We start from the raw sequence: 22,787 nt of genomic DNA, 5'->3' as shown, positions 1-22,787 counted from the left end.
GCTAATAAATCACAGACAGAAGTAACATGATAAAACTTGGGTGTGTATTTGTGGCTACATGATGCAGGCAGCCATCAAGAATTGGCCAAGATTAAAGCTAAGGTGGTGCTATGGGACTAAACAAATTTTAAAAAAGGAAAATCCACTAAAAATCAATTTCTTCAGTAGACATATGAAACATGCAAGGCTGAGTAACAACCTTTTAGGTAATATGCATAGTATTTGTGACTGATTGCTTGGCACCCTGAATTGCTGCTTGCAGCTATATTTTTTCAAATGACTTTCACAGTAAATGTCGGTACTGCCTATTCAAAATGATAAAATTAATGACAATTGATATAACCAACATGGAATTATTTCACTTCATTTTTTATTTTTTCTCCACCATTGCTCCACAGAAAACAAAATTGGATTTTACAAATTCACACACCTATAAAATAAACAAGCCATCACAGTGTTAACTGGTCTAGAGAAATTCAACTGATATGTAAAACCAACAAGACGATTTTTAAGGCAGAGAAAGTACAGTTTTTTTTGTTTAATTAATATTATCACCATCTTAAACATAACATTGAGAACAATAGAACAAAAGATTTACTGAATCAATACTTTTACTGCCAGGTGTTTAGTAAAAAACAAAAAAACTAAGTAAGACATAATATACAAAAAGAATCTCCCAGACCTGTCCCAGGGGCTTAAACTGTAACACAATGTCACCCCTCCCACCCTAGAATAATTGCATTGAAGGGAGGAAATAAAAATCTGGTACAATTTTCAAGTTCAAGTCTATACATTTATTCATGCATGCCTGTACTGCAGGTTTTCCACATTCCAAATAGCCTTCCTGTGTGATTTGGTAACACAATGGCATTTCATGCTGCCTTGGGAGCAAAAACATGCACGCATGTCTGCTATTTTACCAAGGCCTCTGAATCCCAAATCCATTCTGCTTTTGAAATTTTGCAATACCAATTAATCAACAAAGCAAGAAAGAGCCCTTTTCAGGAGCAAAAAGCCACTGCCTCCATTCAAAGCATTTCCAATCAACATCTCATGCAACATCTGTGCAAAAGGTCCTGTAGACCTGGACACCTTTCTTTACCTAAACCCTTACACGAGGGTTACTGCAAGAACCACAGGTTTCATTAGACATCTTTTATAGCTATTTACACATTTTTCGACCTATTCCCCTGCACACATAATATCCAATACTTCGTTTCTGGCAAAAAAAATAATTTTACACTACAGGTTTTTATCAGATTAAAAACATACAGTACAATTATGTGACAAAGGAGGGGGGAAAGCTCTTAGTAATTGATTTTAAGTTAAACCCAATACTACACTATATGAACCAAGCACTATCAACATGGCTACAGTACTTGTCATTACTTATGAATAGATCACCATTCTTGTCATTACATATGGAGAGACACACTTTTGCATGTAGTATGATCTAACCTGTTAAATTAACCTAATCCTAGCAGTTTTCTGGGAAAGTCTGCAGCAGAATAAAAATAAATAATCAATCAAGGCTGGGTTGCACTTAGTCAAACATTCAAGATATCAACACAAATTCCTCATGCTCACTTGTTACGCAGTAGTACATGTGAAAATAGAAGCAATCAAATAGAGATGTTAAAAGTGAGTGCGACACACAGCCTTGTAAAAAGCAATACTTTATTATCAGATAACCCTGCCTAAAGCCCTTAAGACAGAAGGAATATAATTGGATGTGTACTGAGACCTTAAAGCTCTGATATACCAAAGAAAGACTGAAACACCACCTGGCTGTAACCAACGGTAAAGCAGTTTGTGAAAGGACACCAACCTTTTGTTTCAGTCAAAATTCTGGACCAGGAAAGAGATGAGATGGAAAAAAAAATGTACGCACACATGAAGCATTCAGAGGAATCCAACATAAAGCACAACACTTGAACAGGTCTAGCACAGCAGACGTTACATCGACTCCAGGTTGAGGCAGGATGCAGGTTCAGCCAAATACAAGAGAAAAAGGAAATAAATGCTCAGACCACTGACTAGCAGGACTGTCAGCAGCAACAGTCGGTAAATGGAAATGACTCTATTCTATCAACAGCCAGCTCCAGCTTAACTCCTGTGTATGACAGGCAGACTACAAATAAGAAATCTCCTTCCACTTAGTTTGCCATGTTGTACCCTCTCCTGAAAGGATCTAGGAGCATGTGGTAAAAAGGGGACAAAAGGGTGAGTACACCATGCTTTTTGTAGTGCTCTAAAATGGAGCAGGGTTCAAGTTCTGCCGATAACCTGGAAATGTAATTGGTCTGTGGTCCCAAAGCTCAAGCTCAGATAATATTTATAAACCTAAACACTTTTAAAGAACAGCCCAGATGACCAATTTGAACATTCACCAAACTTTACACACAACTGTACTCAGGCTAACTGTACTCAGCTAAGTGCCATTTATGGCACCAAGTGATAAAACAGTCGTAAAAGCTTGCGAACTTAGTTTCTTAACTGAAAATACTTCATAAACAGGCTGGACTCTTCGTCAGCCTTGTGTCGTAATCACCTGCCATTAAAAAGGGACAGCACTCCAGAGTACCTCTAGTATGACTGTTACAGCTTCAGTATGTTGATAATTATTGCTAACCATATTCAAAGCAGATAGTCTGGGCAGTACAAGTCTCCAACAGTCCTCCAACTTTGCCTTTATTGCTCCTCTTGTCCCTCTCAGTCACACAAAACGATTCAGTCAGGCAATCTTTAATCTTTAATTGCGGCATCAATTTCATTTCCAAAAATAAAACCTTTTTTCCATAACATTGTTACTTATTAAATTTCCCCACAACCCCACTTAAAAGGTTGGCTGTTACGCCACTGTGAAGCACTGTGTGGCAGATCCACAGTAACTGCCAGGGGGAGAAATGACAGCATCTCTTGACGACAACCCGTTACAGTACACATCCTACCTATTTAATGTAATCGCAGTTGGTCTGTAGGGAGGGGGGTGAAGGCAGAGCACAAGCAAACGAGAACACCAAGCAAACAAACAGCAAAGGTTCTGCATCATATTAGGTTAAAGGGAAAGCGGTCTATTGATCGTAGTATCAGACAACTTTTCAATATATACTATGCTCTCATGTTAAGTTTCTCTTCTCAATTGTCTCATAAAACAAAAAGAAATTCAAATATAAAAAACAAATTCTTCCAAGAATGGCGCTGGTCCACTGCTATTCGCCTCCACTGAGCTAGGAGCCGGACTTCACCTTATCAACCTTCTCTACCTGGAACAGAGCATGAGATGACAACCATTACCAGGAGAATGTACCAGTGATGAATAACATGCATAGCATCTGGGGTGTAGCTCATGACTAGGAAATTGTAAACAGGTTATTTATTGAGCTTCTGGCTCGCTCATTAGGTTAAGGCACCAAGTCATGGTGTATGGATGAACCCCATGGTTTCAAATTGAATAGACCATGCCAGTACCACACGCTCCATAGGGGCAATTTGTGACAGCACTGGAGGGTTCAGTCGGTTAGGGGGGTCCACAGTTCACCATTATCTAGCATCCCCTCCTCACTGGTCAATCGGGCGTACATGGACTGCATGCCAAAGACACGTATGAGATGTCTTCCACTAGCTCAACTATGCAAGCTTGGCTGTGGGCTGCAGTGTGAAAACAAGTAGCTTGGGGACACCATGTTTTAGAGAACCCCAGATGTCTTCACGTTCCTGGATTGGTAGTGGGGATTGTGCATGAACACAGCTACAATTAGTCAACTGGATATTCCAAATTAATATGAGCATTGGACAAATTCAGCCCCTCAAGTTGGGTGCCAAATTTAGTTTTTAAATTGAGTTTTTCTAAATAATGTGAAGCTTTAGACTAAATACAAACAAACTAAATGTCCAGTGTCTAACAAGCTACTATTTGCCCTACTATAGCTACTACAAGTCCTAACAAGGAGTGAAAAGTAAGAATTTGGAACCCGACATTGTTTTAGTTATTAACGCTGGCACAGGGGAGGAAAAAACTAAACCTTTGCACACTGCCCTTGTTACTGATTCATTGGTCAATGCAACACATTAGAAACAGTTTCATTAGTCAAATCAGATACTGCATTTTGCACACTCAGGAAATACTCAACTTTCCCTGACATTTTGCTATGTTGGGCCAGAAACATACCCTACTTAAATACACAAATGCTAATGCTTCAAGCTACTTAGTCAAATTCACACGTTGTTTTCTGTCGCATGAAATTCTTAATGCAACATAGCGTGAGCTGCATTGTCAAACAGTCTTCTTCGATTTGAGCTTTCTTGTGCTCAGCCTTTTGCAACTGTCCTAGATCGCCCCCATAAGGACTCTGGTTTAGTACCCAGGGACATAAGAATGCAGGCTGAGTTGAGTTTATACAACCTGCCCATGTGTTCATAGTGCACTGGCCCAGCGTTGTCATTTGCATTTGTGTACTTACATAGGGTATGTGTCAGGCCTTAGCCATCACACATTTGAAAAAAGGAACTGAATTAAAACAAGACTAGGACAGAACAAATGCACACTAAAGGCAAAAGAAATCCATTAAATCTTTCATGCTTCATGTTTTTTTCCCCAACTTTCACACTGGGTTCTTAAAGTACTTTTCTACATTAAAATTAACCCTATCATCTATCTTCCTTTCTGCTATCCCCACCCCACTCCCCAGTGCCACTGTGGTAAAGAAGGTGTAAGTGTGCAGTGATGCTAAAGAAGACCGCTTGAAGTGAGACTTGCCCAGGGTTGGCTGGAAGCGAGATCTGCAGACACGGCTTTACTCTGGCACAATGAACGGTACCTCTGGGGGAGGGGGTTTGATAGTAACAGGCTGGGAGGAACGGCGGGGGGGGGAAGGCTTGGGCTGGGCTTGCTGCTGCATGGTGTCATAGTAGGTCACTCCACCATACACTTGGGCCTGTGCCTGCAGGGAACAACAAAAGGACACGCATGCAGAGGTAAAAAACTAAATACTCCCAACTGTGGTGAAGAATATTGATGATGAAAGCCTGCCATGTGGACAGAAGTGTAGTGAGTCATAAACGGAAGAGAAAAGGGTGTGGACCCACCTGGGGGTTGGGGTACATAGGTGGCAGCGTGGCCCCAGCTGCGTAGGGGAAGTTGGTATTCCCAAAGGTCATGACGCCAGGAGGGGGGTAGAAGGGGGGGGCCAGAAGCTGCTGGGGAGGAGGCTGCCCAGGAGACATGGAGACAGCTGGACCAGCATACATTGCAGGGTTGGGCATGGGGGCACCTGACTGATGAGGATGCAGTCCTGGGGGTACCAATTAGAGGTCTTTTCAGAGTTCAAGAACAACAAATTATGGTCCAACAATTTTGCCTAAAAATCTGTGAATAGAACTGTAATAAAATCACAGGGCCAGAAGAAACACCAATGCTGAACAGACAGATCTTTTACCAAAAAAGATTTCTTTACCCTGTACTCTGACAACTTTGTCCTTAATTTAATGACTTTTACTCACTCACACAGAATATATATACCTGGCTTATATTTAGTACCCAAATGGTGAAACAGAATGTCCCCTTACATCTATCAAATAATCCATGAAATTCCTCAACTGTAAGAGGACTCAACACTTAAACATTTCCCCCAAAGACCAATGTGTGTTTGGTTTAAGAATCCTAAATACATAGTTTTATTTTATAGCAAGGAGACAGATTCTTGCAGGAAAGCAGTAAGAGGAGAGAAGACAGCTTTGGGCAGGCAAGCTGACCTGGATGGCCTGGGTGACCAGGATGTGTGAGGTGCATCTCTGGCTGGACAAGCATGCCTTGGGGTGCGAGAGGTGTGGGACTGTCACTGTGCGCATATATTGGTCCCTGGAAAGACACTGCAGGAAACAAGTCAGCAGAGCACACATCAAACAATTCATTAAAATGTTCTCCCTTGTCCAGCAACTTCATTCCTATAAACGTATGGAATAAAGTTCCATGAACGAATGTATTCTACCATGTGACATATCCGACGTGAGCTAGTTCTTGTAGTGAAAACATCACATGCAGCCTAACTCAGAGCTCTTGAAATTGCAGTTCTGCAGAATACAGAAATGCTACCAAGCCTAGCAAGCTAGCGTAGTATTGGGGTTTAAATATTCAACCCATTCTGTAACAAACCTGTGTGCAGTTGCACTGCCATAACACACTGCAAAGTTGCCATATACAATACAGTGCCTTGAAAGTGTAATTACATATCATTTAGGCACTGAAAACCAGAAAATAACTATTAATCGCATTGATGATCACTATTTTATCTATTAAGAGATGTTTCCTTTTCCACCATCTTTCTGAATAAAGCAGATGACTCTGCTGCCCCCAGCTGGCTGTCAGCAGTAATACACTCACCTGGCTCATAGTAGTGGCCCTCCATAATGCCGATATGCATGGGTGCTGGCTCGGGTACGGGCCGCTGTCTCTGAGAGGAGTATCGCTTTGCTCGGCCACCACCCACACCCTAGAGAGAGAACAAAGAAAAAAGACAGAATCAGAAGGAATTGAAGTCAAAATTCTGGGACTAGTGAATCGGCTGTCTTGACACCAATGGCGAGCACAACCCTATTTATATGGATTGATCTACTTATAGATTAATGGTTGAGCTGTGCTGGCCATTAGAGGACAAGTAATGGCCATCATAAACAATTATCACTCAATCCATCTTACCATATGGAAATGGTTAGTTTTATACAAAGGTCAAATAATTTTTTCTTCTGTAGACATAAGTATAGCTATGTCAGAGGCCAAGACAGCAAGTTCTCTTCACTCAGTCCATTCCTGCTTCAGCTCCCACCTACATCTTCAGGTATCAGATATACTCTCTCCTCAGATCTACTCACCATTTCCTCCATGCGGTTATACTGTGGGGGCCCGCCAGCCATGTGCATGGAGTTATGAATGCCTGCAATAAGCCAACAGGGGAACATGTCTCATTCCAGGTGAAGGCCCACACAAGACCATCCTCATAAAAAGATGTTAACATCACTCAGGCAGAACAAAAGCTTCTCAGAATTGATCCCAGAAAAGACAGCAGGATGTGTTGGGTGCGTATCAGTCCTATACAAGCCTGATCGTAGTTCCAGTCACCTGGCTGGAACGAACAGCTCTTTCAGCACCAAGAAGTCTGTCCTAAAAGGAATATTTCACTCATACCGCCAATTTCACTCCCATTTGTTTTCAGGACCTCGTGAAATTAATAGCCTTAAAGCAACCAACTATGGAGGATAATGGATCAATAAAAAAGGGCACTTCACAAGAGCCTGATAACCAGGAGGAACAGCAATGCTGTTAACAGACAGCAGATGTTGCTAGTATTTGAGCTATGCAAATGCAATGGGGAAGGATCCACAAAATTACTTGTTATATCAAAGTGAAATATCCCTTTAAGAGACAGACAACATAAAATTGACAGTAAAAACTTAAGATGCAAAGCATGCCAAACCATGGCAAACAGAAGCAGTGGCATGCACACAGCAGGGTGAAGCAGCAATTCACAGGACGAGAAAAGGAGGAGCAGGGTACTGGGAAGGGATACGCCATTCCCAACTCTCAGGTCACTTTTCGTATTTCAGATGTAGTGCAGAAAGGGTGCCACATTTATATCCATTATTCCACAAGTGCCCACAAAATAAGAAGCAGGTGGGGGGGGGGGGGGAAGAATATACACACTCCTGTAGTTATATTTGTCAGGTAAATAAGCAACATTAACAACAGAAGGCCAAAAACATTATGTCTGTTCTTCAGGGTGGATTATTTACAAAAAGAGGTAGCTTTTGGGAGCTGCAACTATGTGCAGCAGGGGTGTAACTGCTCTCTGTATATAAAACACATATATTAAAAGTAAAGGGCATCAGCATAAAAAACACAGGTTCAGTCTGATTCAATTCAGGAGAAACACTGAAATTCACAAGATTTCCAGTATTTGCCTTTGAAAAACTCTCTGTTGATTCAACAGTGTCTGGGATCACTATCAAAAGGCTAGCAGACGCACCAACAATGAAGAGTCAGTTCCAGTGGCAGCCATACGTGCCCAAACCATAACACCCCCACGAACGTGTTTCACTAATGAGGAGGGAGTGCTTTGGACCATGAGCAGTTCCTTTCACCATTCTTTATTTTCATCAATTTGGTACAGGTTAATACTCATCTTGTCTGTTCCAGAATTCTACAGTTTTTTAAATATACTTTTCAGCAAACTCCAACCTGGATGTTCTGTTCTTGAGGATTACCAGTGGTTTGCATCTTACAGGGAACCCTCTGCGCTTATGCTAGTGTCGTTATTATGGTAGTCTTTGACACATCGAGTGTACATCTTGGAGAGCCTTCTTGATCAGTTTGACAGTTTAAAAGGGGTTTTTCTTCACAACTGAAAGCATTCTTCACTCATTCACTACAGCGGTGTTCTGTGGTCTACCAGGTTGCTTGCCATTGCTAAGCTCACCAGTGTGTTCTTGCTTCCTAACAATGTATCAAACAGTTGATTTTGACAGACCCGATGCTTTGGCTATGTCTCTGATTTATTCTGATTTTTCATCCCCATGATGACCTGCTTTCCTGGCATTAACACTTATTTTGTCCTCAAGTTGGGAGACAACAGCAACAGACACCAATTGCAAATAGAGCAGAAACGTTACCGCTTACTTTTTCAGCGGCCCTGGTTCCGGAAGTAAATTTACTCCATAGACATTTCGGAAAGGCGCTAGATAATATAGTTTTCAGACATAAACTGAACCATCCAGCTACGAGATGAATCATGACATTATAAAAATGATTTAGAGGCAAAAAATTCTTTGAAAAACAAAAAAAAGGCAAAGGTACAAGACTGTGAACTTTTTATAAGGGGGAATTAACTACACATCCCATAAATCATTACGAGTAATGTAATCGTATTGCTTTTCCCTCACTTTCAATCGGTTTCAACAACATTTAGGTTAATTACATTTTTCTCTTTAGTAATTTCTTGTACTTAAGGTTATAGTGTTTTATATTATATCGTTCTATACTGTACTTCCGGACCTTCGTTTAAGCTAAAGCTAGGCTTCAGTGTCGTTGCTTCGCAGTCATGGTTAACGTTAGCTCGATTTCTAACAAATCAGATGGTATTTCTACAAAAATTAACATGAATACTTATCTTTTCTAACTACATGAAACATTTCAGTAAACTGAGATGGTGGTGTCAAAATCCACTTTTTTGTGTGGAATGATATGGAATGAAAACATAGCTAACAAGATTTTATTTATGTGAACATGAATACTGGGATGAGGGACACATTGGATCTGATAAAGATTATTCAAGAAAATAAAAATGTTTTTAAGTGACTCAGAAGGGTGTTATGTATATGAATGTGTTTCAAAAAGAGAAGGTTTGATGCAGCAGGTTGCTAAAAGACGGTGACTACTTTGTGTGTTTCTAGCTAGCATGGAACTCCGGCTGTCATCATAGACTAGAAAAAATTCTAGCTGTCGCCGAGCAACTTCAGAGTGGTTCTCATCTCTGTAGTAACGGCAACGTGTCTGACTGGTGGAACTCGCTTTAGGGTTGCGGGTAGCGTAGTACTTTAACGGGAAGTCATGATTAAAACACAATTTCTTAAAAACGAAGTTGAAATCGGTCAGATTTATGGCTTATAAAGGAGCATGAGACATTGTTTCACAATCTTGTAGCTCATGGCAAGTCTATCTTTTATGGTTAATATATAATGTCTGGCGAATCAAATTCTCTATGGCAAATATGAATGGCATTTCTACTTCCGGAACCAGACATTTCTGCTCTATTGCATACCCAGAATCAACTCTAGACCCTTTGTTAGCTTTCTTGTGCATTAACTAAATAGGCAGACATTTTATGGAATAATTTGCCTAATTTTATCAGGGCCTATGACCATTTTCTATGGTCTTATTTTTCACATGATTTCAACATTTCATGTGAAAAATTGGTCTTTTAAACATTTTAAAATATTCTGACACAGGTCTTTTAAAAGTATTTTGACTGAATTACAGTTCTATTGAATGTTTATGGTCTTTATTTGGCTTTATTTCTATATATATATATATATATATTTTCATAGCATAAAGCACTCTGCAAGGAAATGATTCATTATTATTATAATAGAAGTGTCTACCATATAACCTACAGGGATGCATGTTTTATTCATTTACACTTTCTGCTCAGTTACCACAAGCTAATACAAGTAAGAGCATTGAATATGAGAACAGTGGTGTGGCTGTTAAAAGAGCACTATTATTAAGCACACAGCAGTTGATGGCGGTTTCGGGCCGGAGCTCACCCCTCATCTCAGCACGCAGGTAGGAGGGAGGGCTCTGGGCCCAGTTCTGCCCCGCCAGACTGAGTCGAGCCAGGTCCTGGTCGAGCCCCGTTAGCCCCCCCTGCACACTACTGCCTTCTCCGCTGGTCTCCCATGCCTCGCTCTTCACTGTAGACGGGGCATGCTGGGGGGTGGCTGGCACCGGCGGGACGGACTCCTCCAGTGAGACCTGCTTGCCCAGCTCGGTGGGCTTGGCACGAGTCCTGCGGGCCAGTGAGTATGACTTCCTCTCCACTGTCCTTTCAGGGGCTGCAGTGGTGGCTGGGGAGGCATCTCTGGGCAGCACTGGCGCGCTTGGGATCTCCTCCCGCCGGCGGTGGAGGGCAGGGACAGCGGGGTCCCGCTCTGACAGCTTGCCACTGTAGTAGGTGGGCTGCTGCTGTTGCAGTTGCTGCTTTGGTGGCTCTTCCTCCTCATACAGGTCCTCTTCCACCACGGCAGGGCTGTGTTCAGTCTCTTCACCCCTACCCCTACGCACAGGGCCCTGCTCAATCTCTGAGTGCTGCTTGTGGCCATCCCGGCCAAAGCCGCCCTGGTGCTGCAGGGGGTGGTGTTGGTGATTGTTTTCTTCTGGCGGCTTGTAACGGTAAGAGGTTGAAGTGGGGCGGTGGCCTTGGAAGCTGCGAGCCTGTGGGTGCGAGGAGGTTCTGCCACCGCTTCCCTGGACACGGGGTAGAGGTGGTGCAGGACCAGAGGGAGGAGCCACAGAGGAAGTTGGGACGACAGCTGGGAGGGTGCCGCTGTTACCACTGCCAACCCAAGATGAGCGACTGAGCTTCTCTCCGTCCCTCCACCTCTTCTCCCGGCCAGGGGAACAGCTGTATCTGCCAGAGGAAGGTGGGAGTCATTCATAGCTCATCATAACAGCAAGACCAGCTGGAGTGCCAGCTACTGTGAAACAACACATTTCTGTTCTCAACCTCAGGCCTAGGGAACCCCTCAGAATGTTAGTTTTTGTTGCAGCCAATTTCTTGCTTGGCTCCTTTGTGGAGAAGGAAAATTTGGCCAATTTTCACCTGTTTTATTATAAAGTTATAGTATTTATAATAAAGCAATGGTACAAATTTTAAAGAGAAAGCAACACAACAGCATCCCCCAGAAATATTCAATTATTTTTAGTCTAGAGATTTTTCAATAAATTAAGCTGAAATTGTTGTTAGTGTGGCTAAAAATTTGACAAATTGATCACTCCTGACGGAAACACCTGAAGTCATACTGCAAACATGCTTCTGTGATGCCTGATGTAATAGCTGGAAGACAAAAAGCTCTGCTATTATACTGTTAGACTGAAAAAATGACATAAATGATAAGATGAAAAGATAATACATGGACAGCACTGAAGCGTTTGATTCGGAATCAAAGGGCATTAACCAGGACTAAGATGACCGACTCTGATGAGTACGAAGAACACAAAATCGTTGATCCTGATAAACTACCGCAATACCACCTTTCCGGTTTGTGCCAGAGGTGATCAGAGTTGGAAGATTCTTCCCAAAGACAGCAAACAGTGCCCTTTTTTGGGAAATTTGCCTGTGAGCCATCTTTCGTGTACGTGAAGACCGACACCAATTGTGTGCGAAAGCTTGTTGGAATTGGCAACAGTAACAGTAAGGAGAGTGGGACTTGGGCAAGGGCTTGACAAGGGTCAATTTTGTCAAGAGACGACACTCTCTACCTAAACACAAACAGGAACAAATTTCTGATGTGTGGACACAAAATCTTGGAGAAAATCAATTTAAACCAATCAGCGCCTTTAAAATAAATAAATAAATAAATAATCAGGGTATTTTACGGTGAAAATCGGTAAAAACAGGAAAACAACAAGCCTTACATACGCAGTTCTGCTTCTGATAAATTCACATATTTGATGTGAAGGGAAATACATATTTTCCAAACTGCAAATATCACTCAACATAATTTATAGAAAACAGGAAATTGAGCTGCCAAGAAGGCTGTTGAATGTAACAAGCAATAATGTAACCAATCAAAGATGGATTACTTCAATTAAAGTATCTGATCTTTACACTAGGAAGAGATTTTGAAACTTGTGATCAACGGATGAAACAAATTTCCTTTAAAAGCTTTTTTTTTTTTTAAAAGCTCCCTGGTGGGACAAAGAGATGAGGCCAGATGACAGTACCTCGGCTTACGAGACCTGAAGGGGCGGCCATCGCTGGGGCCATTGGAGTTGCGGATGTCATAACCATACATGGCAATCAGTTCCTCGCGGGACTTTGGTGCCTGCTCATCCTCTCGGAATTTGTCATGCTCCCAGCGCCCCTCATCCTTCCACAACTTCCTGTGTCGTCCCTTGGGCCTGTGAAGACAGTGAGACAAGAGACAGAAAGATTATCTATTACAGTACACATCTGATGTTGAACTGAGATGCTATCCTGTTCCGGTGACACATCTCGCATTGGTTCATTCTGACAGCACTTCCATTCTTCCTTATGTGCTAAATGGCCTCTCCTCTGTTCACTCTCCCTCACCGAATGTCTTCCTCATGGGCCTGCCCCCTCACGTCGTGCTCGAAGAACAGACCCTTTCGAGGGATGTAAGCGGGGTTTTTCCGGTCTTCGTCGTCATCCAGCTTCTTGCCAGCCTTGCTGCCAGACTTGTTCTCTGGGTCATCAGTGCTTTCCTGAGACAGGAGGGGGAAGAAAGTTGTATTATCGCGAGTATTAGTGATCACGCAAATCTTTGGCAATGGGGTAGTTCAACAATGTTGCCACCAGTCGCCACTATGCAACCAGCCATAACACCCTGTACCCATGTCAAAGCTGCTGAAGCCAAGCAATTACATGCTTTCTACTTGATACCATGGAAAACAAAGTTGCTGTTAGAAAAGCTAAGTCAATAGTAGGGCACTCATCTTGACCTAAAAATAGAAATCCAATGCTCTAACAAAGAGATGGGAGATGCTGCAGCAGAAAATGCCATCCTTTGGATATGATGTTAATTAGTCCCTCCAGGATTTCGCTTTTTTTTGTTTGTTTGTTTTTTTGTGATTGTTGTGATCAAAAATGCTTTTGCAGGGGCTTTTCTCAAAAATTGTGATGCAATTTGTGAAGTTTTATGTGATTTTTTGCGGTAAAATTGCAGGAATTGGCAAAAATTGCAAATCGAGGAAAAAAATTGTGATTTTTTTTTTTGTACTACCTAATGAAGAAAGAGTCATATGTAATCACTTCCTATGATAATAAGCATACTGCACATCACAGAAATAGCTGGAAATATTTTATTTCTCATCTTTTTTATTTTCTGAACATAAAGAACCATGGGCTCAAAGTTACAAAAAAAATCGTAAAAGTGACCTAGCTCTACAAATCAGACAGTCTGTGACTGAAATATAGAATACATAGGCTACATCTTCTGTAAAAATAAGCGCTTTAAATGCTTTTTAAATAATATTAATTCAACACATACTGTATGCACAAAAATGAAGTGCAATCTCTTACAACTGTAAGGGTGTATAAACTCATGCATGAAACTACAACTCAGGGTCCACTGTATCATACCCCATCTCCTCTCCCTCATCCTCCATCTCCTCCCTCTCAAACGCACGACTCATCTACAACCATCCCAAATTCTCCCACGTCACTCCTCTGCTGCGATCACTCCACTGGCTACCGGTCGCTGCCAGGATCCGGTTCAAAGTCCTGACCCTCGCCTACACTGCAGCCAACAGGACAGCCCCTATCTACTTGCAGGACATGAATCGATCCTATACGCCTGCTGGACCACTCCGCTCGGCAGCAGCAGGGCGCCTTGTACCCCCTCAAACCCGAGCAAAGGGATCACAGAGCTTCTCCACCCTAGCTCCCCAGTGGTGGAACGAACTCCCTGTCCCTCTTCAAACCTCTCCCTCACTACCCATGTTCCGTCATGGTCTGAAGACTCATCTCTTCAGACTATACCTGGACTAACTGCCACCACTCTGTATATTTCATTCTAAATCCACACCCCCCCCCCCCCCCCCCCTTTCATGACACTCGTTACATGTTCCCCCAACCCAGCACTTTTTGGTCATTTGTATTTGTCCTAACACTGTAGCTTGTTCTTCTGCCTAGTTGGCTTTGCAGAGGTTAGGTCAGAATAGTGTTCACTAATAGTGTGAACTAAACTGTGTTCTTGGCTAGAAATAGCTGTACAAAATAAGTATTGTATCTAATTGAACCTGTGTTTTGTAGTTGTCCATGACCATGAAATGCACTTTTTGTACGTCGCTTTGGATAAAAGCGTCTGCCAAATAAATGTAAATGTAATGCACGGAGTGCAAAATAGTTTGCCTCCACTTTCATGTAAAACATTTGGAAATTGTTTTGCACAGTCTACTGCATATAGCCTAGCTATTTTCGTTGGCAAGTGAGGGGTTCGCTTTCTTCATCGTGTAATTTCACCTGAATGCGCGATGCGATGATGTGTCGCGGTTGTTTTGATTTCACTGACGCTGGGAAGTGTGACAATTGGGGTTTATGGGGAATGTGGTCTTATCATGAGAATTAGGCTACCAAATTGTTTCATCAGAACAAATTTATTCATAAAATGGATCACCATTCAACGTTATTGAAGACTCCCGTGACAGAAAAGTACTTATGATTACTTTCCTTAACCATTTTGTCATGCATTTCATTATGACCGCAGCCCCTACATACGCATTTGCTTCGTATTTTTTTACGCTCTTTATACGGCTCTGGATTTGGACATTTAATGCAGGGAAATCACGGGAATTTTGCAAAACTGCAAGCCCCCGCAAATATTGTGGAGTTTGGTTGAATTTGCACTACTTCTTTTTTTATTTCCTGGAGGGACTAGTTCATGCAAAGTCCTGACTCAGGGTGGTCATCAAGATCCCATGGCACTTTTAAAAACAGAAGGGGTGTTAACCTCATTGTCCTGTCCAAAGTTACAGTAAGAGGAAGCAGTGATAAAGTTTCACCGCAGAAGAGTGGAATCTGCTCATTAAAGGAGTAGCACTAAATTAGTTAACTATACCATAGCAGAAGCATTCCGGCTGGTGTTTACAAACAGAAATGCATTATAAATTTTAACTTTTATTGTAAATCAAAATACCAAGCACAAGAATTAGCTAGTTGAACTGCGTGCTGAAAACTACAACAGAATTTCCCCCACTTAAGTTCAATGACAATGTACTGGAGATGCACCCAATTCACAGAATTTCATGAATTAAACACCCAGCTTAGGTATGAAATAGGCACCTAACCTTTCATATCTAATTTTTAGTTGGTTAAGGGGTATGCCACCCCACCAAGTTACGGCTTGGTGGGGCAGGATGCCCCATACCTATACAGCACCAAGAGTGCTTTTCAGGGTTCCCTACACAAACAACCACAGTGACCACAGACTTTCAGCCCTTAAAAACATTCATCTCTGTACCTTCTGACCCCATTTCCACAGACAGAATTCACTTCGTCCACACTTCACACATCCATACAATAAAGCCCAAAACTCCTGCCTGATTACATCATCAAAAATGCTCCAAGCCCACAAATAATACGTCTCCTCATTGGACATTTAAGTATATAAGCCAATAAAAACAATGGATATACAAAATAGACATATACGTTTTAAAAAGCACAACTTTGCTCAACTCAAATAACTACTTTCCTTGTAGCTCACTAGGTAGTGTGTTTACTTATGGAATTTTTTGGATGAGTGACAGACCTGAATTCAAATCTCCCCTTGGATCCAAGAAAACCTCTAACCCACTGCACTGGCTTGCTGGCTAACTAAAAATAAAACTATTGCTTTTCCATCTGTAAAATCTTTTCAGGAAGCTTATTTATATTTCTGAAATTTTATGCAGTTCCACTTTCGGCATTTTCACTGAGTTTAACGTTAGCTACCTTGCTAACCAGACGACAGACCGAGTGTATAACATTAGTACAGATAGCAGACGCCTGCGAAATTAAACTAGAAAACATCTGCGTTGTGATTCGGTCCGGTAGGTTACCGGTCGAATAGAAACTGGTGCAAGATAATTACATCTTCATGCCAGGTATAGGCTATACATTTCCTTTTAGTCAAAAACAATTCACCGCTGCACCTGTACTGATACTAATATCAAAATTACACCAAGTTACAAGAAGCAATATTGCCTCACACAAACTAAACGTTTCGACCGCAGGAACTAGGGTATAAATTAAGTTCCGGGGACTTTATTTTACCCCCAAAAAAGTTCCTGCTCGGGGGGTAGTACTTTCCAAAAGTACCGGAACCTTTGAGGTGGGGCGCAAGCGCTGAAAAGTTCTGATTGGTCGACTACTTGCAGTGTTTTATTTCAACCGCCATTTTTAAAAATCTGCAGCCACAAACCTATTTATTTTCATAATAACTTCAAATCAAACTTGCATAACTTGTATGTTATGCGGCACAGTAGCCTACTTTTGGTTATAGCCTGCCACCGTCTCAGAATTATAACCTGTGCTCTTCTGTTCTTTTCTTGCTTTAGTATTCGTTTTATAAAATGCTAAGCATTTGTGCTGGGACAGCATATTACGTACCAAAACATTCAAACAGTTTAATTCGGTTGCTGAATATTTTCTTCCGGATTTTCTTTGTTAGCCCGTTGTAATTGACTCAAAACGTTTGATACAGTTATGTGAAGTATGCGGTAGTTCTGCGTAATTTACATTGGTGATACAGTAAAAGCAAACTGGAAATCACCTTCCGCACTTTTTGTCAGGGTAAAATAACAGGTTAATTCTAGCAATCGTCCGTTTTGCTTTTTCAGACTGCCATAATTTTACTCTGCCATTCTTCAATTCCACAAAAGACCAGCATGGTTCGCATCTGGAGCGCACACTTCGCTGCTCGGCTAGCAGTAACTTTGAAGGAAAGCAAACGGTGGCTGTACCACTGCTAATTTAAATTTTCACGCAAGTCCGAGTTTTCGTTCTGTTCTTGTCATTTTGCGATTAGCCTATATGGAATTGACGATGAGAAAGTAATCAATTCAACAGCAAATTGTTTACAACGTGTGCATGTTTTCTGCTGTTGTTGCCAGTTATTTTTGGAATGTGAATGCATTCTGTCGCTTCGGATGTCAAGACATGAAAGTGAATGTTCGCATAAAAACATAATGAATGTGTTTGAGATGATATATAAAACAGTTACAATCTGACTATTGGCCTGTTATATCCTATTTGTTGCATAACAATGGTTCAAGTTCAACTACCAACTACAGTTTTGCTTGACAACGGAAAATATGCCCAAACGGCTTATTGCAATTTCAGGTGATTAAATCGATAAAAATCAATAAATACAAAAGTAACCATATATAGTCATTGTTGGTAACCCGTTGTATATAAGTGGAATAAACCCCTCCGGGCTGTCCCGGTTATTATTAATGTAGGCTACTTCGGTGGTAGTATGGGATTACAAAAGAAATCATAGGACAGATGGACCGACGGCAACGTCGCTTTTTCATACGTCAGTGGGCTAATTTGCCTAATCTTCTGGACTTTAGACCGCGGTGGAAACGCAGACAACAATGGGCTGAAGGAACCTTTTAGTTCCTTGAAAAGTAGTTCCTGGGACTAAAAGTTCTGGGTACTTTTGGTGGAAACGCGGCTATTGCCTTGGTTACTGGTGTTAGGCTATTCGTTAATGTTTTGACCGTGTTTGCATCCACTAATGTTTGCTATTTTTACTTAATGCAACCTGCACTTGAATGCCAGCCCAGAGTTCTTTCTGACTTGCGAAAGTTCTTCAGTGTGATAACAGATGGACCAGAGTTCAGTGAGATGCACCCCTATGCATGGCTATTATTCTAAATAACTGTAATGCCATGAATGCGGTTTGTTTTAAGAGACTTTCAGTGCTTTCTCTGCGGTATTTCCCCAGATAAAAATATTTCTGTGGAAGCCTGTATATCAGCTGACCAATATATACTTTAAGCCCTACTATAGATACACAGCATTAAGCATTTCAGAGCTCACCAGCACTTATGAGATCACTGGTACGCACATCATCCATTTCAATGATTGACAACTAACCAAGCCAGTTAGAATTAATAAATACATGCCTTGTGCGGCCAGTGAAATATCCAGTGCAAAAAGCCCACAGAAAAAATAATCAGAGCATCTACAGTCTTGGCGTATGGTAAATATGCCCTTTTAAAAGCCACGTGGTGCTTTAAGCAAGTTGTTAACCTCGTCAATACTAAATATGACAAAAATATGCTCTGTTGAAGCCTGCTGTCTATTCATTTTGGTTTAAACTTTAATTTATGGCAGAAAACCACTTATTTAAAACGCACGCAACTTCTGTTTCTGTAACAATTCCATGTACTTTTTAGTAAACATCTGTTTAGCTGTTGTACCCCATAGCCCTAATGTACTTTAGGCAATTAAGTTTATTAAACCCATTTCATTGCATTTATGCATTTAGAAGAATTTATCCAGAGTGAGCAAAAAACCCAATTCCAGTGGGGGTAGAGGCTTCAGGGTTTTGCTCCAGCCTGGCACTTCAAAAAGAATTCAACACCAATGACTGTTTAATAATTATTGACACAAATTAGCTGTCCCCAGTGGTTTATGGAAAACACGCTGGTGTGCAGCTGTCCAGAACCAGGGTGCTGTAGCACTAGCCTATAACAGAAAAGGAAGATAATGTGACCTAAAGTTTTCAAAAGAAATCTAGCTCACTCATCCAGACCTCAGGATGTCCCAAAAGCAGTAGCCTATACTAAATCTGAAGAACAGTCATCATGTACAATTAATCTATTACAATTCAGTGTTCATGTGAAATTACCATAACAAGGTTTTCTTTGGTGTGGGACTGACCCGAATTTGAATCAAATTATCAAACCAAAAAGCTGTTCCCACAAAGACAAGCCACCTGAACAAGAATCGCAACAAGAACAGCCACAAAACACTTCATTTTCTAGAAGAGATTTGCATTTATAACTCAAACTTCTTCAGAATTGTGCAGTTATGAGGCAACCAATGTTAACTGCTCACTGCTTACTTTGTCAAAAAGACATAAGTGTGAGATCACATTTTCACCAGAAATACCATAGATGTGGTAAAAAAATAAAAAATAAAAAAAACTACTTCTGCAATAGAATTCAACCATGTTGTGAAAATTTTAACAAGCAGTTTGGAAAAAAATCTTTATTACCTTCCTATTTTCAGCAGTTTTTTGTAAATAACACATAGCATCTATCTGGCAATCTGGTAATCAAGTAAAACATCATTCTAGTGGCTCAGCCATTAGCCCCAGTTTCATCCAACAATCTCAGAAGTGGTTATCTAGGCAGCATCCCTGATGTCCCTGTGCATCCATAAGGCTCGGACATACTTTCCGTGTTCTGCATCCGCGGACAGCTGCGGACTTGTACTGGTCGCGCGGACGCGCATGCGGTTCCATTCATACTACAATTGAGGGTCTGCGTCGATCTGGCGTTCCACGCATGCGCATTTCCTGATCCACACTCCATTCCAGTAGGTGGCAGTAATATAATTTGTGGGTAACGGCGGATCTCCTCGCACAACCCCTCTTCAAAACAAGCATGTGCAGTCGGCGCGCTTGCTATGAGTACAGTCCGCGCGGTCACAAATTTTGGGCTGCGCGCGGACGTCCGCATAGGGGACCCTCACGGACATGGGCGGATGACGACATTTACGTCACGCGGACCAAAGCGGACCCTCGCGGACATGTGCACGGGGAAAGTATGAAGTGGCCTTTAGACTGTGCATGTCATATGGCTATATGAAATATAATACTCTTGTCCTCAATTACACTGTTCCAGAATATACAGATGACCAAGACCATTGTGTTTTTTTAATTAAATAAAAGTACGTTTGCCATTCCTCACCCCCTTGTATACAAGGACTACAAGGCAAAAACTTGCACAGTATTAAGTCTGGCTATAAACAGGGGAAGTGGGAACAGCCACCAACCCCCTACATTCCCAAACGCAAATAGTTGCAACAGGCAAAATCATCGATTCAAAGAACAAAAGAACACAGGCAGATGGCTAAACGCAGTCAATGACAAAAGCAATGAAAGAAATTGAGGTAACATACCTGTCCATCCCCACTCTGTCTCTCTCCTTCCAGGTTCCCTTTTTCATCAGACTTGACTTCTTTACCCACACTCTCCTCTTCATTGTCCTCTTCCTCTCCCAAATCTCCAACAAGCTTATCTGTAGCAGATTGAGGCTCAGGTTGTTTGGATACCTCTTCATCACTAAACCCCTTGCCTTCCACCACCACCACCACCTCTTCCTCCTCCTCGTCCTCTCCCTGGGTTAAAGAGAATGAGATCATTTTGGTTCCTGATCAAATTCTGCTCCTCGCACAAGCATGTCCTCATATTACCAAAAATCCCACTCACTACACTGCTTTGGGCAGCCATGATTATAGGACCACAGTACAGATATTACACTGTATAGCTTACAGTGACAGGAAAATTCAAAAATGAAAACGTTACATCATAAACTTTCTGTATTAAGTAGGTACTTAAAACTGCAGATGTTGTATTTTGGAAGCCATATACAACACAAGCTCTTCATTTAGTCTTCAGTGCACTAATGGAAACCACCTGCAAGAGGTCTGCTTCTGGCATCACCTGGGTTGGCTCAAGCCAGAATACCCAACAAGTGTTATTACAATTCCTGCATAAATTTGAAAAGAACACAAAATAAATGCACACACGAAACAGAATAATTTATATGAAAAATTCACCTTCATAGGATGAATTCCTTGAATGATTACCTTCCCAATTATGTTAAAAATAAGTGGATCAACATTTTACCACCTAGTCCTTCCTGCTATTGCTCAAATGCTGCCAAACTTACCTCAGAGTGAGAACCGTTATCCTCCGGGTCAGCGCTGTCATAGTCAGACAACACTGCTGCAAACACAGACAAGTCAAAAGATAAGGGTATAATATCACGTCAAATCATATCCGCAACTGTTTATAAAGAAAGACGTTAGACTGTTTATTTCGTGTTGGTTACTACTAGCTGACAGTCCAGTATTAAGCTAATTACATCTAATGAAGTAATCACTTCAAACGATCAGCTTCTGAAGCATATTATTTAAAACCATTCGTTACATTCTTCCATCTTGTGGAGAAAAGGAATGGACAAAAATGATCCAACACACTTACCCTCACCTATGGCGTCTTCGCTTTCCTGCAGGATAGAAGAATTGAATTAGTGAAGAATGCGATCAATTTTAAGACCAAGCAGGATAGATCTCAAACGTTTGATATTTTTTATAATAGCAATAACGATACCTTTTATCAATGGAACAATTCAACACACGTTCATCATATCGTCAGCTTTACCGACAAGGCCCAGATCACAAAAGGTGACAACACTCACCAAGCGAATGTAAATAAGTTATAATATCGTTTCAAATTCTTTATGGTTTAAGTTAGCAGTTAGGGCGGTCTCCACAGTGCTGCTATAGCTAACTAGCGTACAAGTGGTTCAGTCGTGGCCATAGACCGTATGGTCGTAGCACGCCGCCGCAGTTTAGCTAATGACCAACACTGTGTACGTTTGCCTAGTTTAGATTGTTACCCAATATTAGCCATGTTGCTACTCTACGATCCTACAGCATTTAATATTTACACTTAGGGCTAAATAGCGCATTACCACAAATACGTTTAAATACTAGATTCAGTATTTCGATTTAGATGTAAATAATCAGCCTGTAGCTAAGAAGCCAGCCGTCCGAGCTTCCTGAACCGCGTGTGGAAAGACGCAAATCGTAAACTAGCTACTAGAACTTGATAATTCTTCCAGGAACCTTTAAAGATCCCCATTACAATACTCCGAAAATTTGTATCATCACATTTTCCTCCGGGGGGATACGCGCTGTGTGTTACTAAAGCCGTGTGGCCTGGATAAAGCAGCTCTGGTGACTAGCTAGCCAGTTAGCTACCCTTGGAAAGAACCATTTTCAAGCCATAGAACAGAGAGACGGAACACTCACACATTCCGATTCTTCTTCGCTTTTCGTCCGAACGTGTACAGTAGGTAACACCACAGGCTCCTGGACAGTTATTCGTGCCTTTCCTCCAGCGGAACAGGACCCTCCGCTCTCTGTACCCGAACCGGATTCGTCCTCCTCTTCACTGTCCTGGGAAGCGCGTTTCCGTCGCCGCCGCCTGTCCGCCATCTTGGGAATCGAATGGGGGAAAAATCGGACCGTGCAAAGTATTATGGGAATGATTTTAGAATAATGTCTTGGTTCATTTTGCACTAATTAGCTGATCCTGGATCAGAGAAAAATGAAACATTGGATGATTTTGGTGGTCTTTGAAATTGAAAAACTGATCTTAAATCTGTTGTCAAAGGAAGGAAGCGCCAGGAACACGAAATCTAGATCGTATGCTATTTGAAGGAAAACACGTTTTCAACATACAAAAATGATAAGTTACTCACATACAAA

General features: G+C 41.5%; 1 protein-coding gene across 1 annotated transcript; it reads right to left on the bottom strand.

Annotated features, from left to right (window-relative positions):
• Positions 1–351: 351 nt before the first annotated feature.
• casc3 (casc3 exon junction complex subunit) lies at positions 352–22,538 on the bottom strand. Its single transcript, XM_035404660.1, has 13 exons — positions 22,329–22,538; positions 21,496–21,520; positions 21,182–21,237; positions 20,409–20,627; positions 12,846–12,997; positions 12,497–12,673; positions 10,318–11,180; positions 6,871–6,932; positions 6,383–6,491; positions 5,755–5,871; positions 5,089–5,294; positions 4,760–4,943; positions 352–3,266 (listed from the first exon to the last, which is right to left on the bottom strand). The coding sequence occupies exons 1-12, from the start codon at positions 22,512–22,514 to the stop codon at positions 4,797–4,799; spliced, it is 2,319 nt and encodes a 772-aa protein (XP_035260551.1). The 5' UTR covers positions 22,515–22,538; the 3' UTR covers positions 352–3,266; positions 4,760–4,796.
• Between the last annotated feature and the right edge of the window lie 249 nt (positions 22,539–22,787).

The sequence above is a fragment of the Anguilla anguilla genome, chromosome 2 (assembly GCF_013347855.1).
Source record: "Anguilla anguilla isolate fAngAng1 chromosome 2, fAngAng1.pri, whole genome shotgun sequence".
NCBI lineage: Eukaryota > Metazoa > Chordata > Actinopteri > Anguilliformes > Anguillidae > Anguilla > Anguilla anguilla.
The sequence above is the reverse complement of the archived record's forward strand: the minus strand, read 5'-3'. Positions and strand labels throughout refer to the sequence as shown.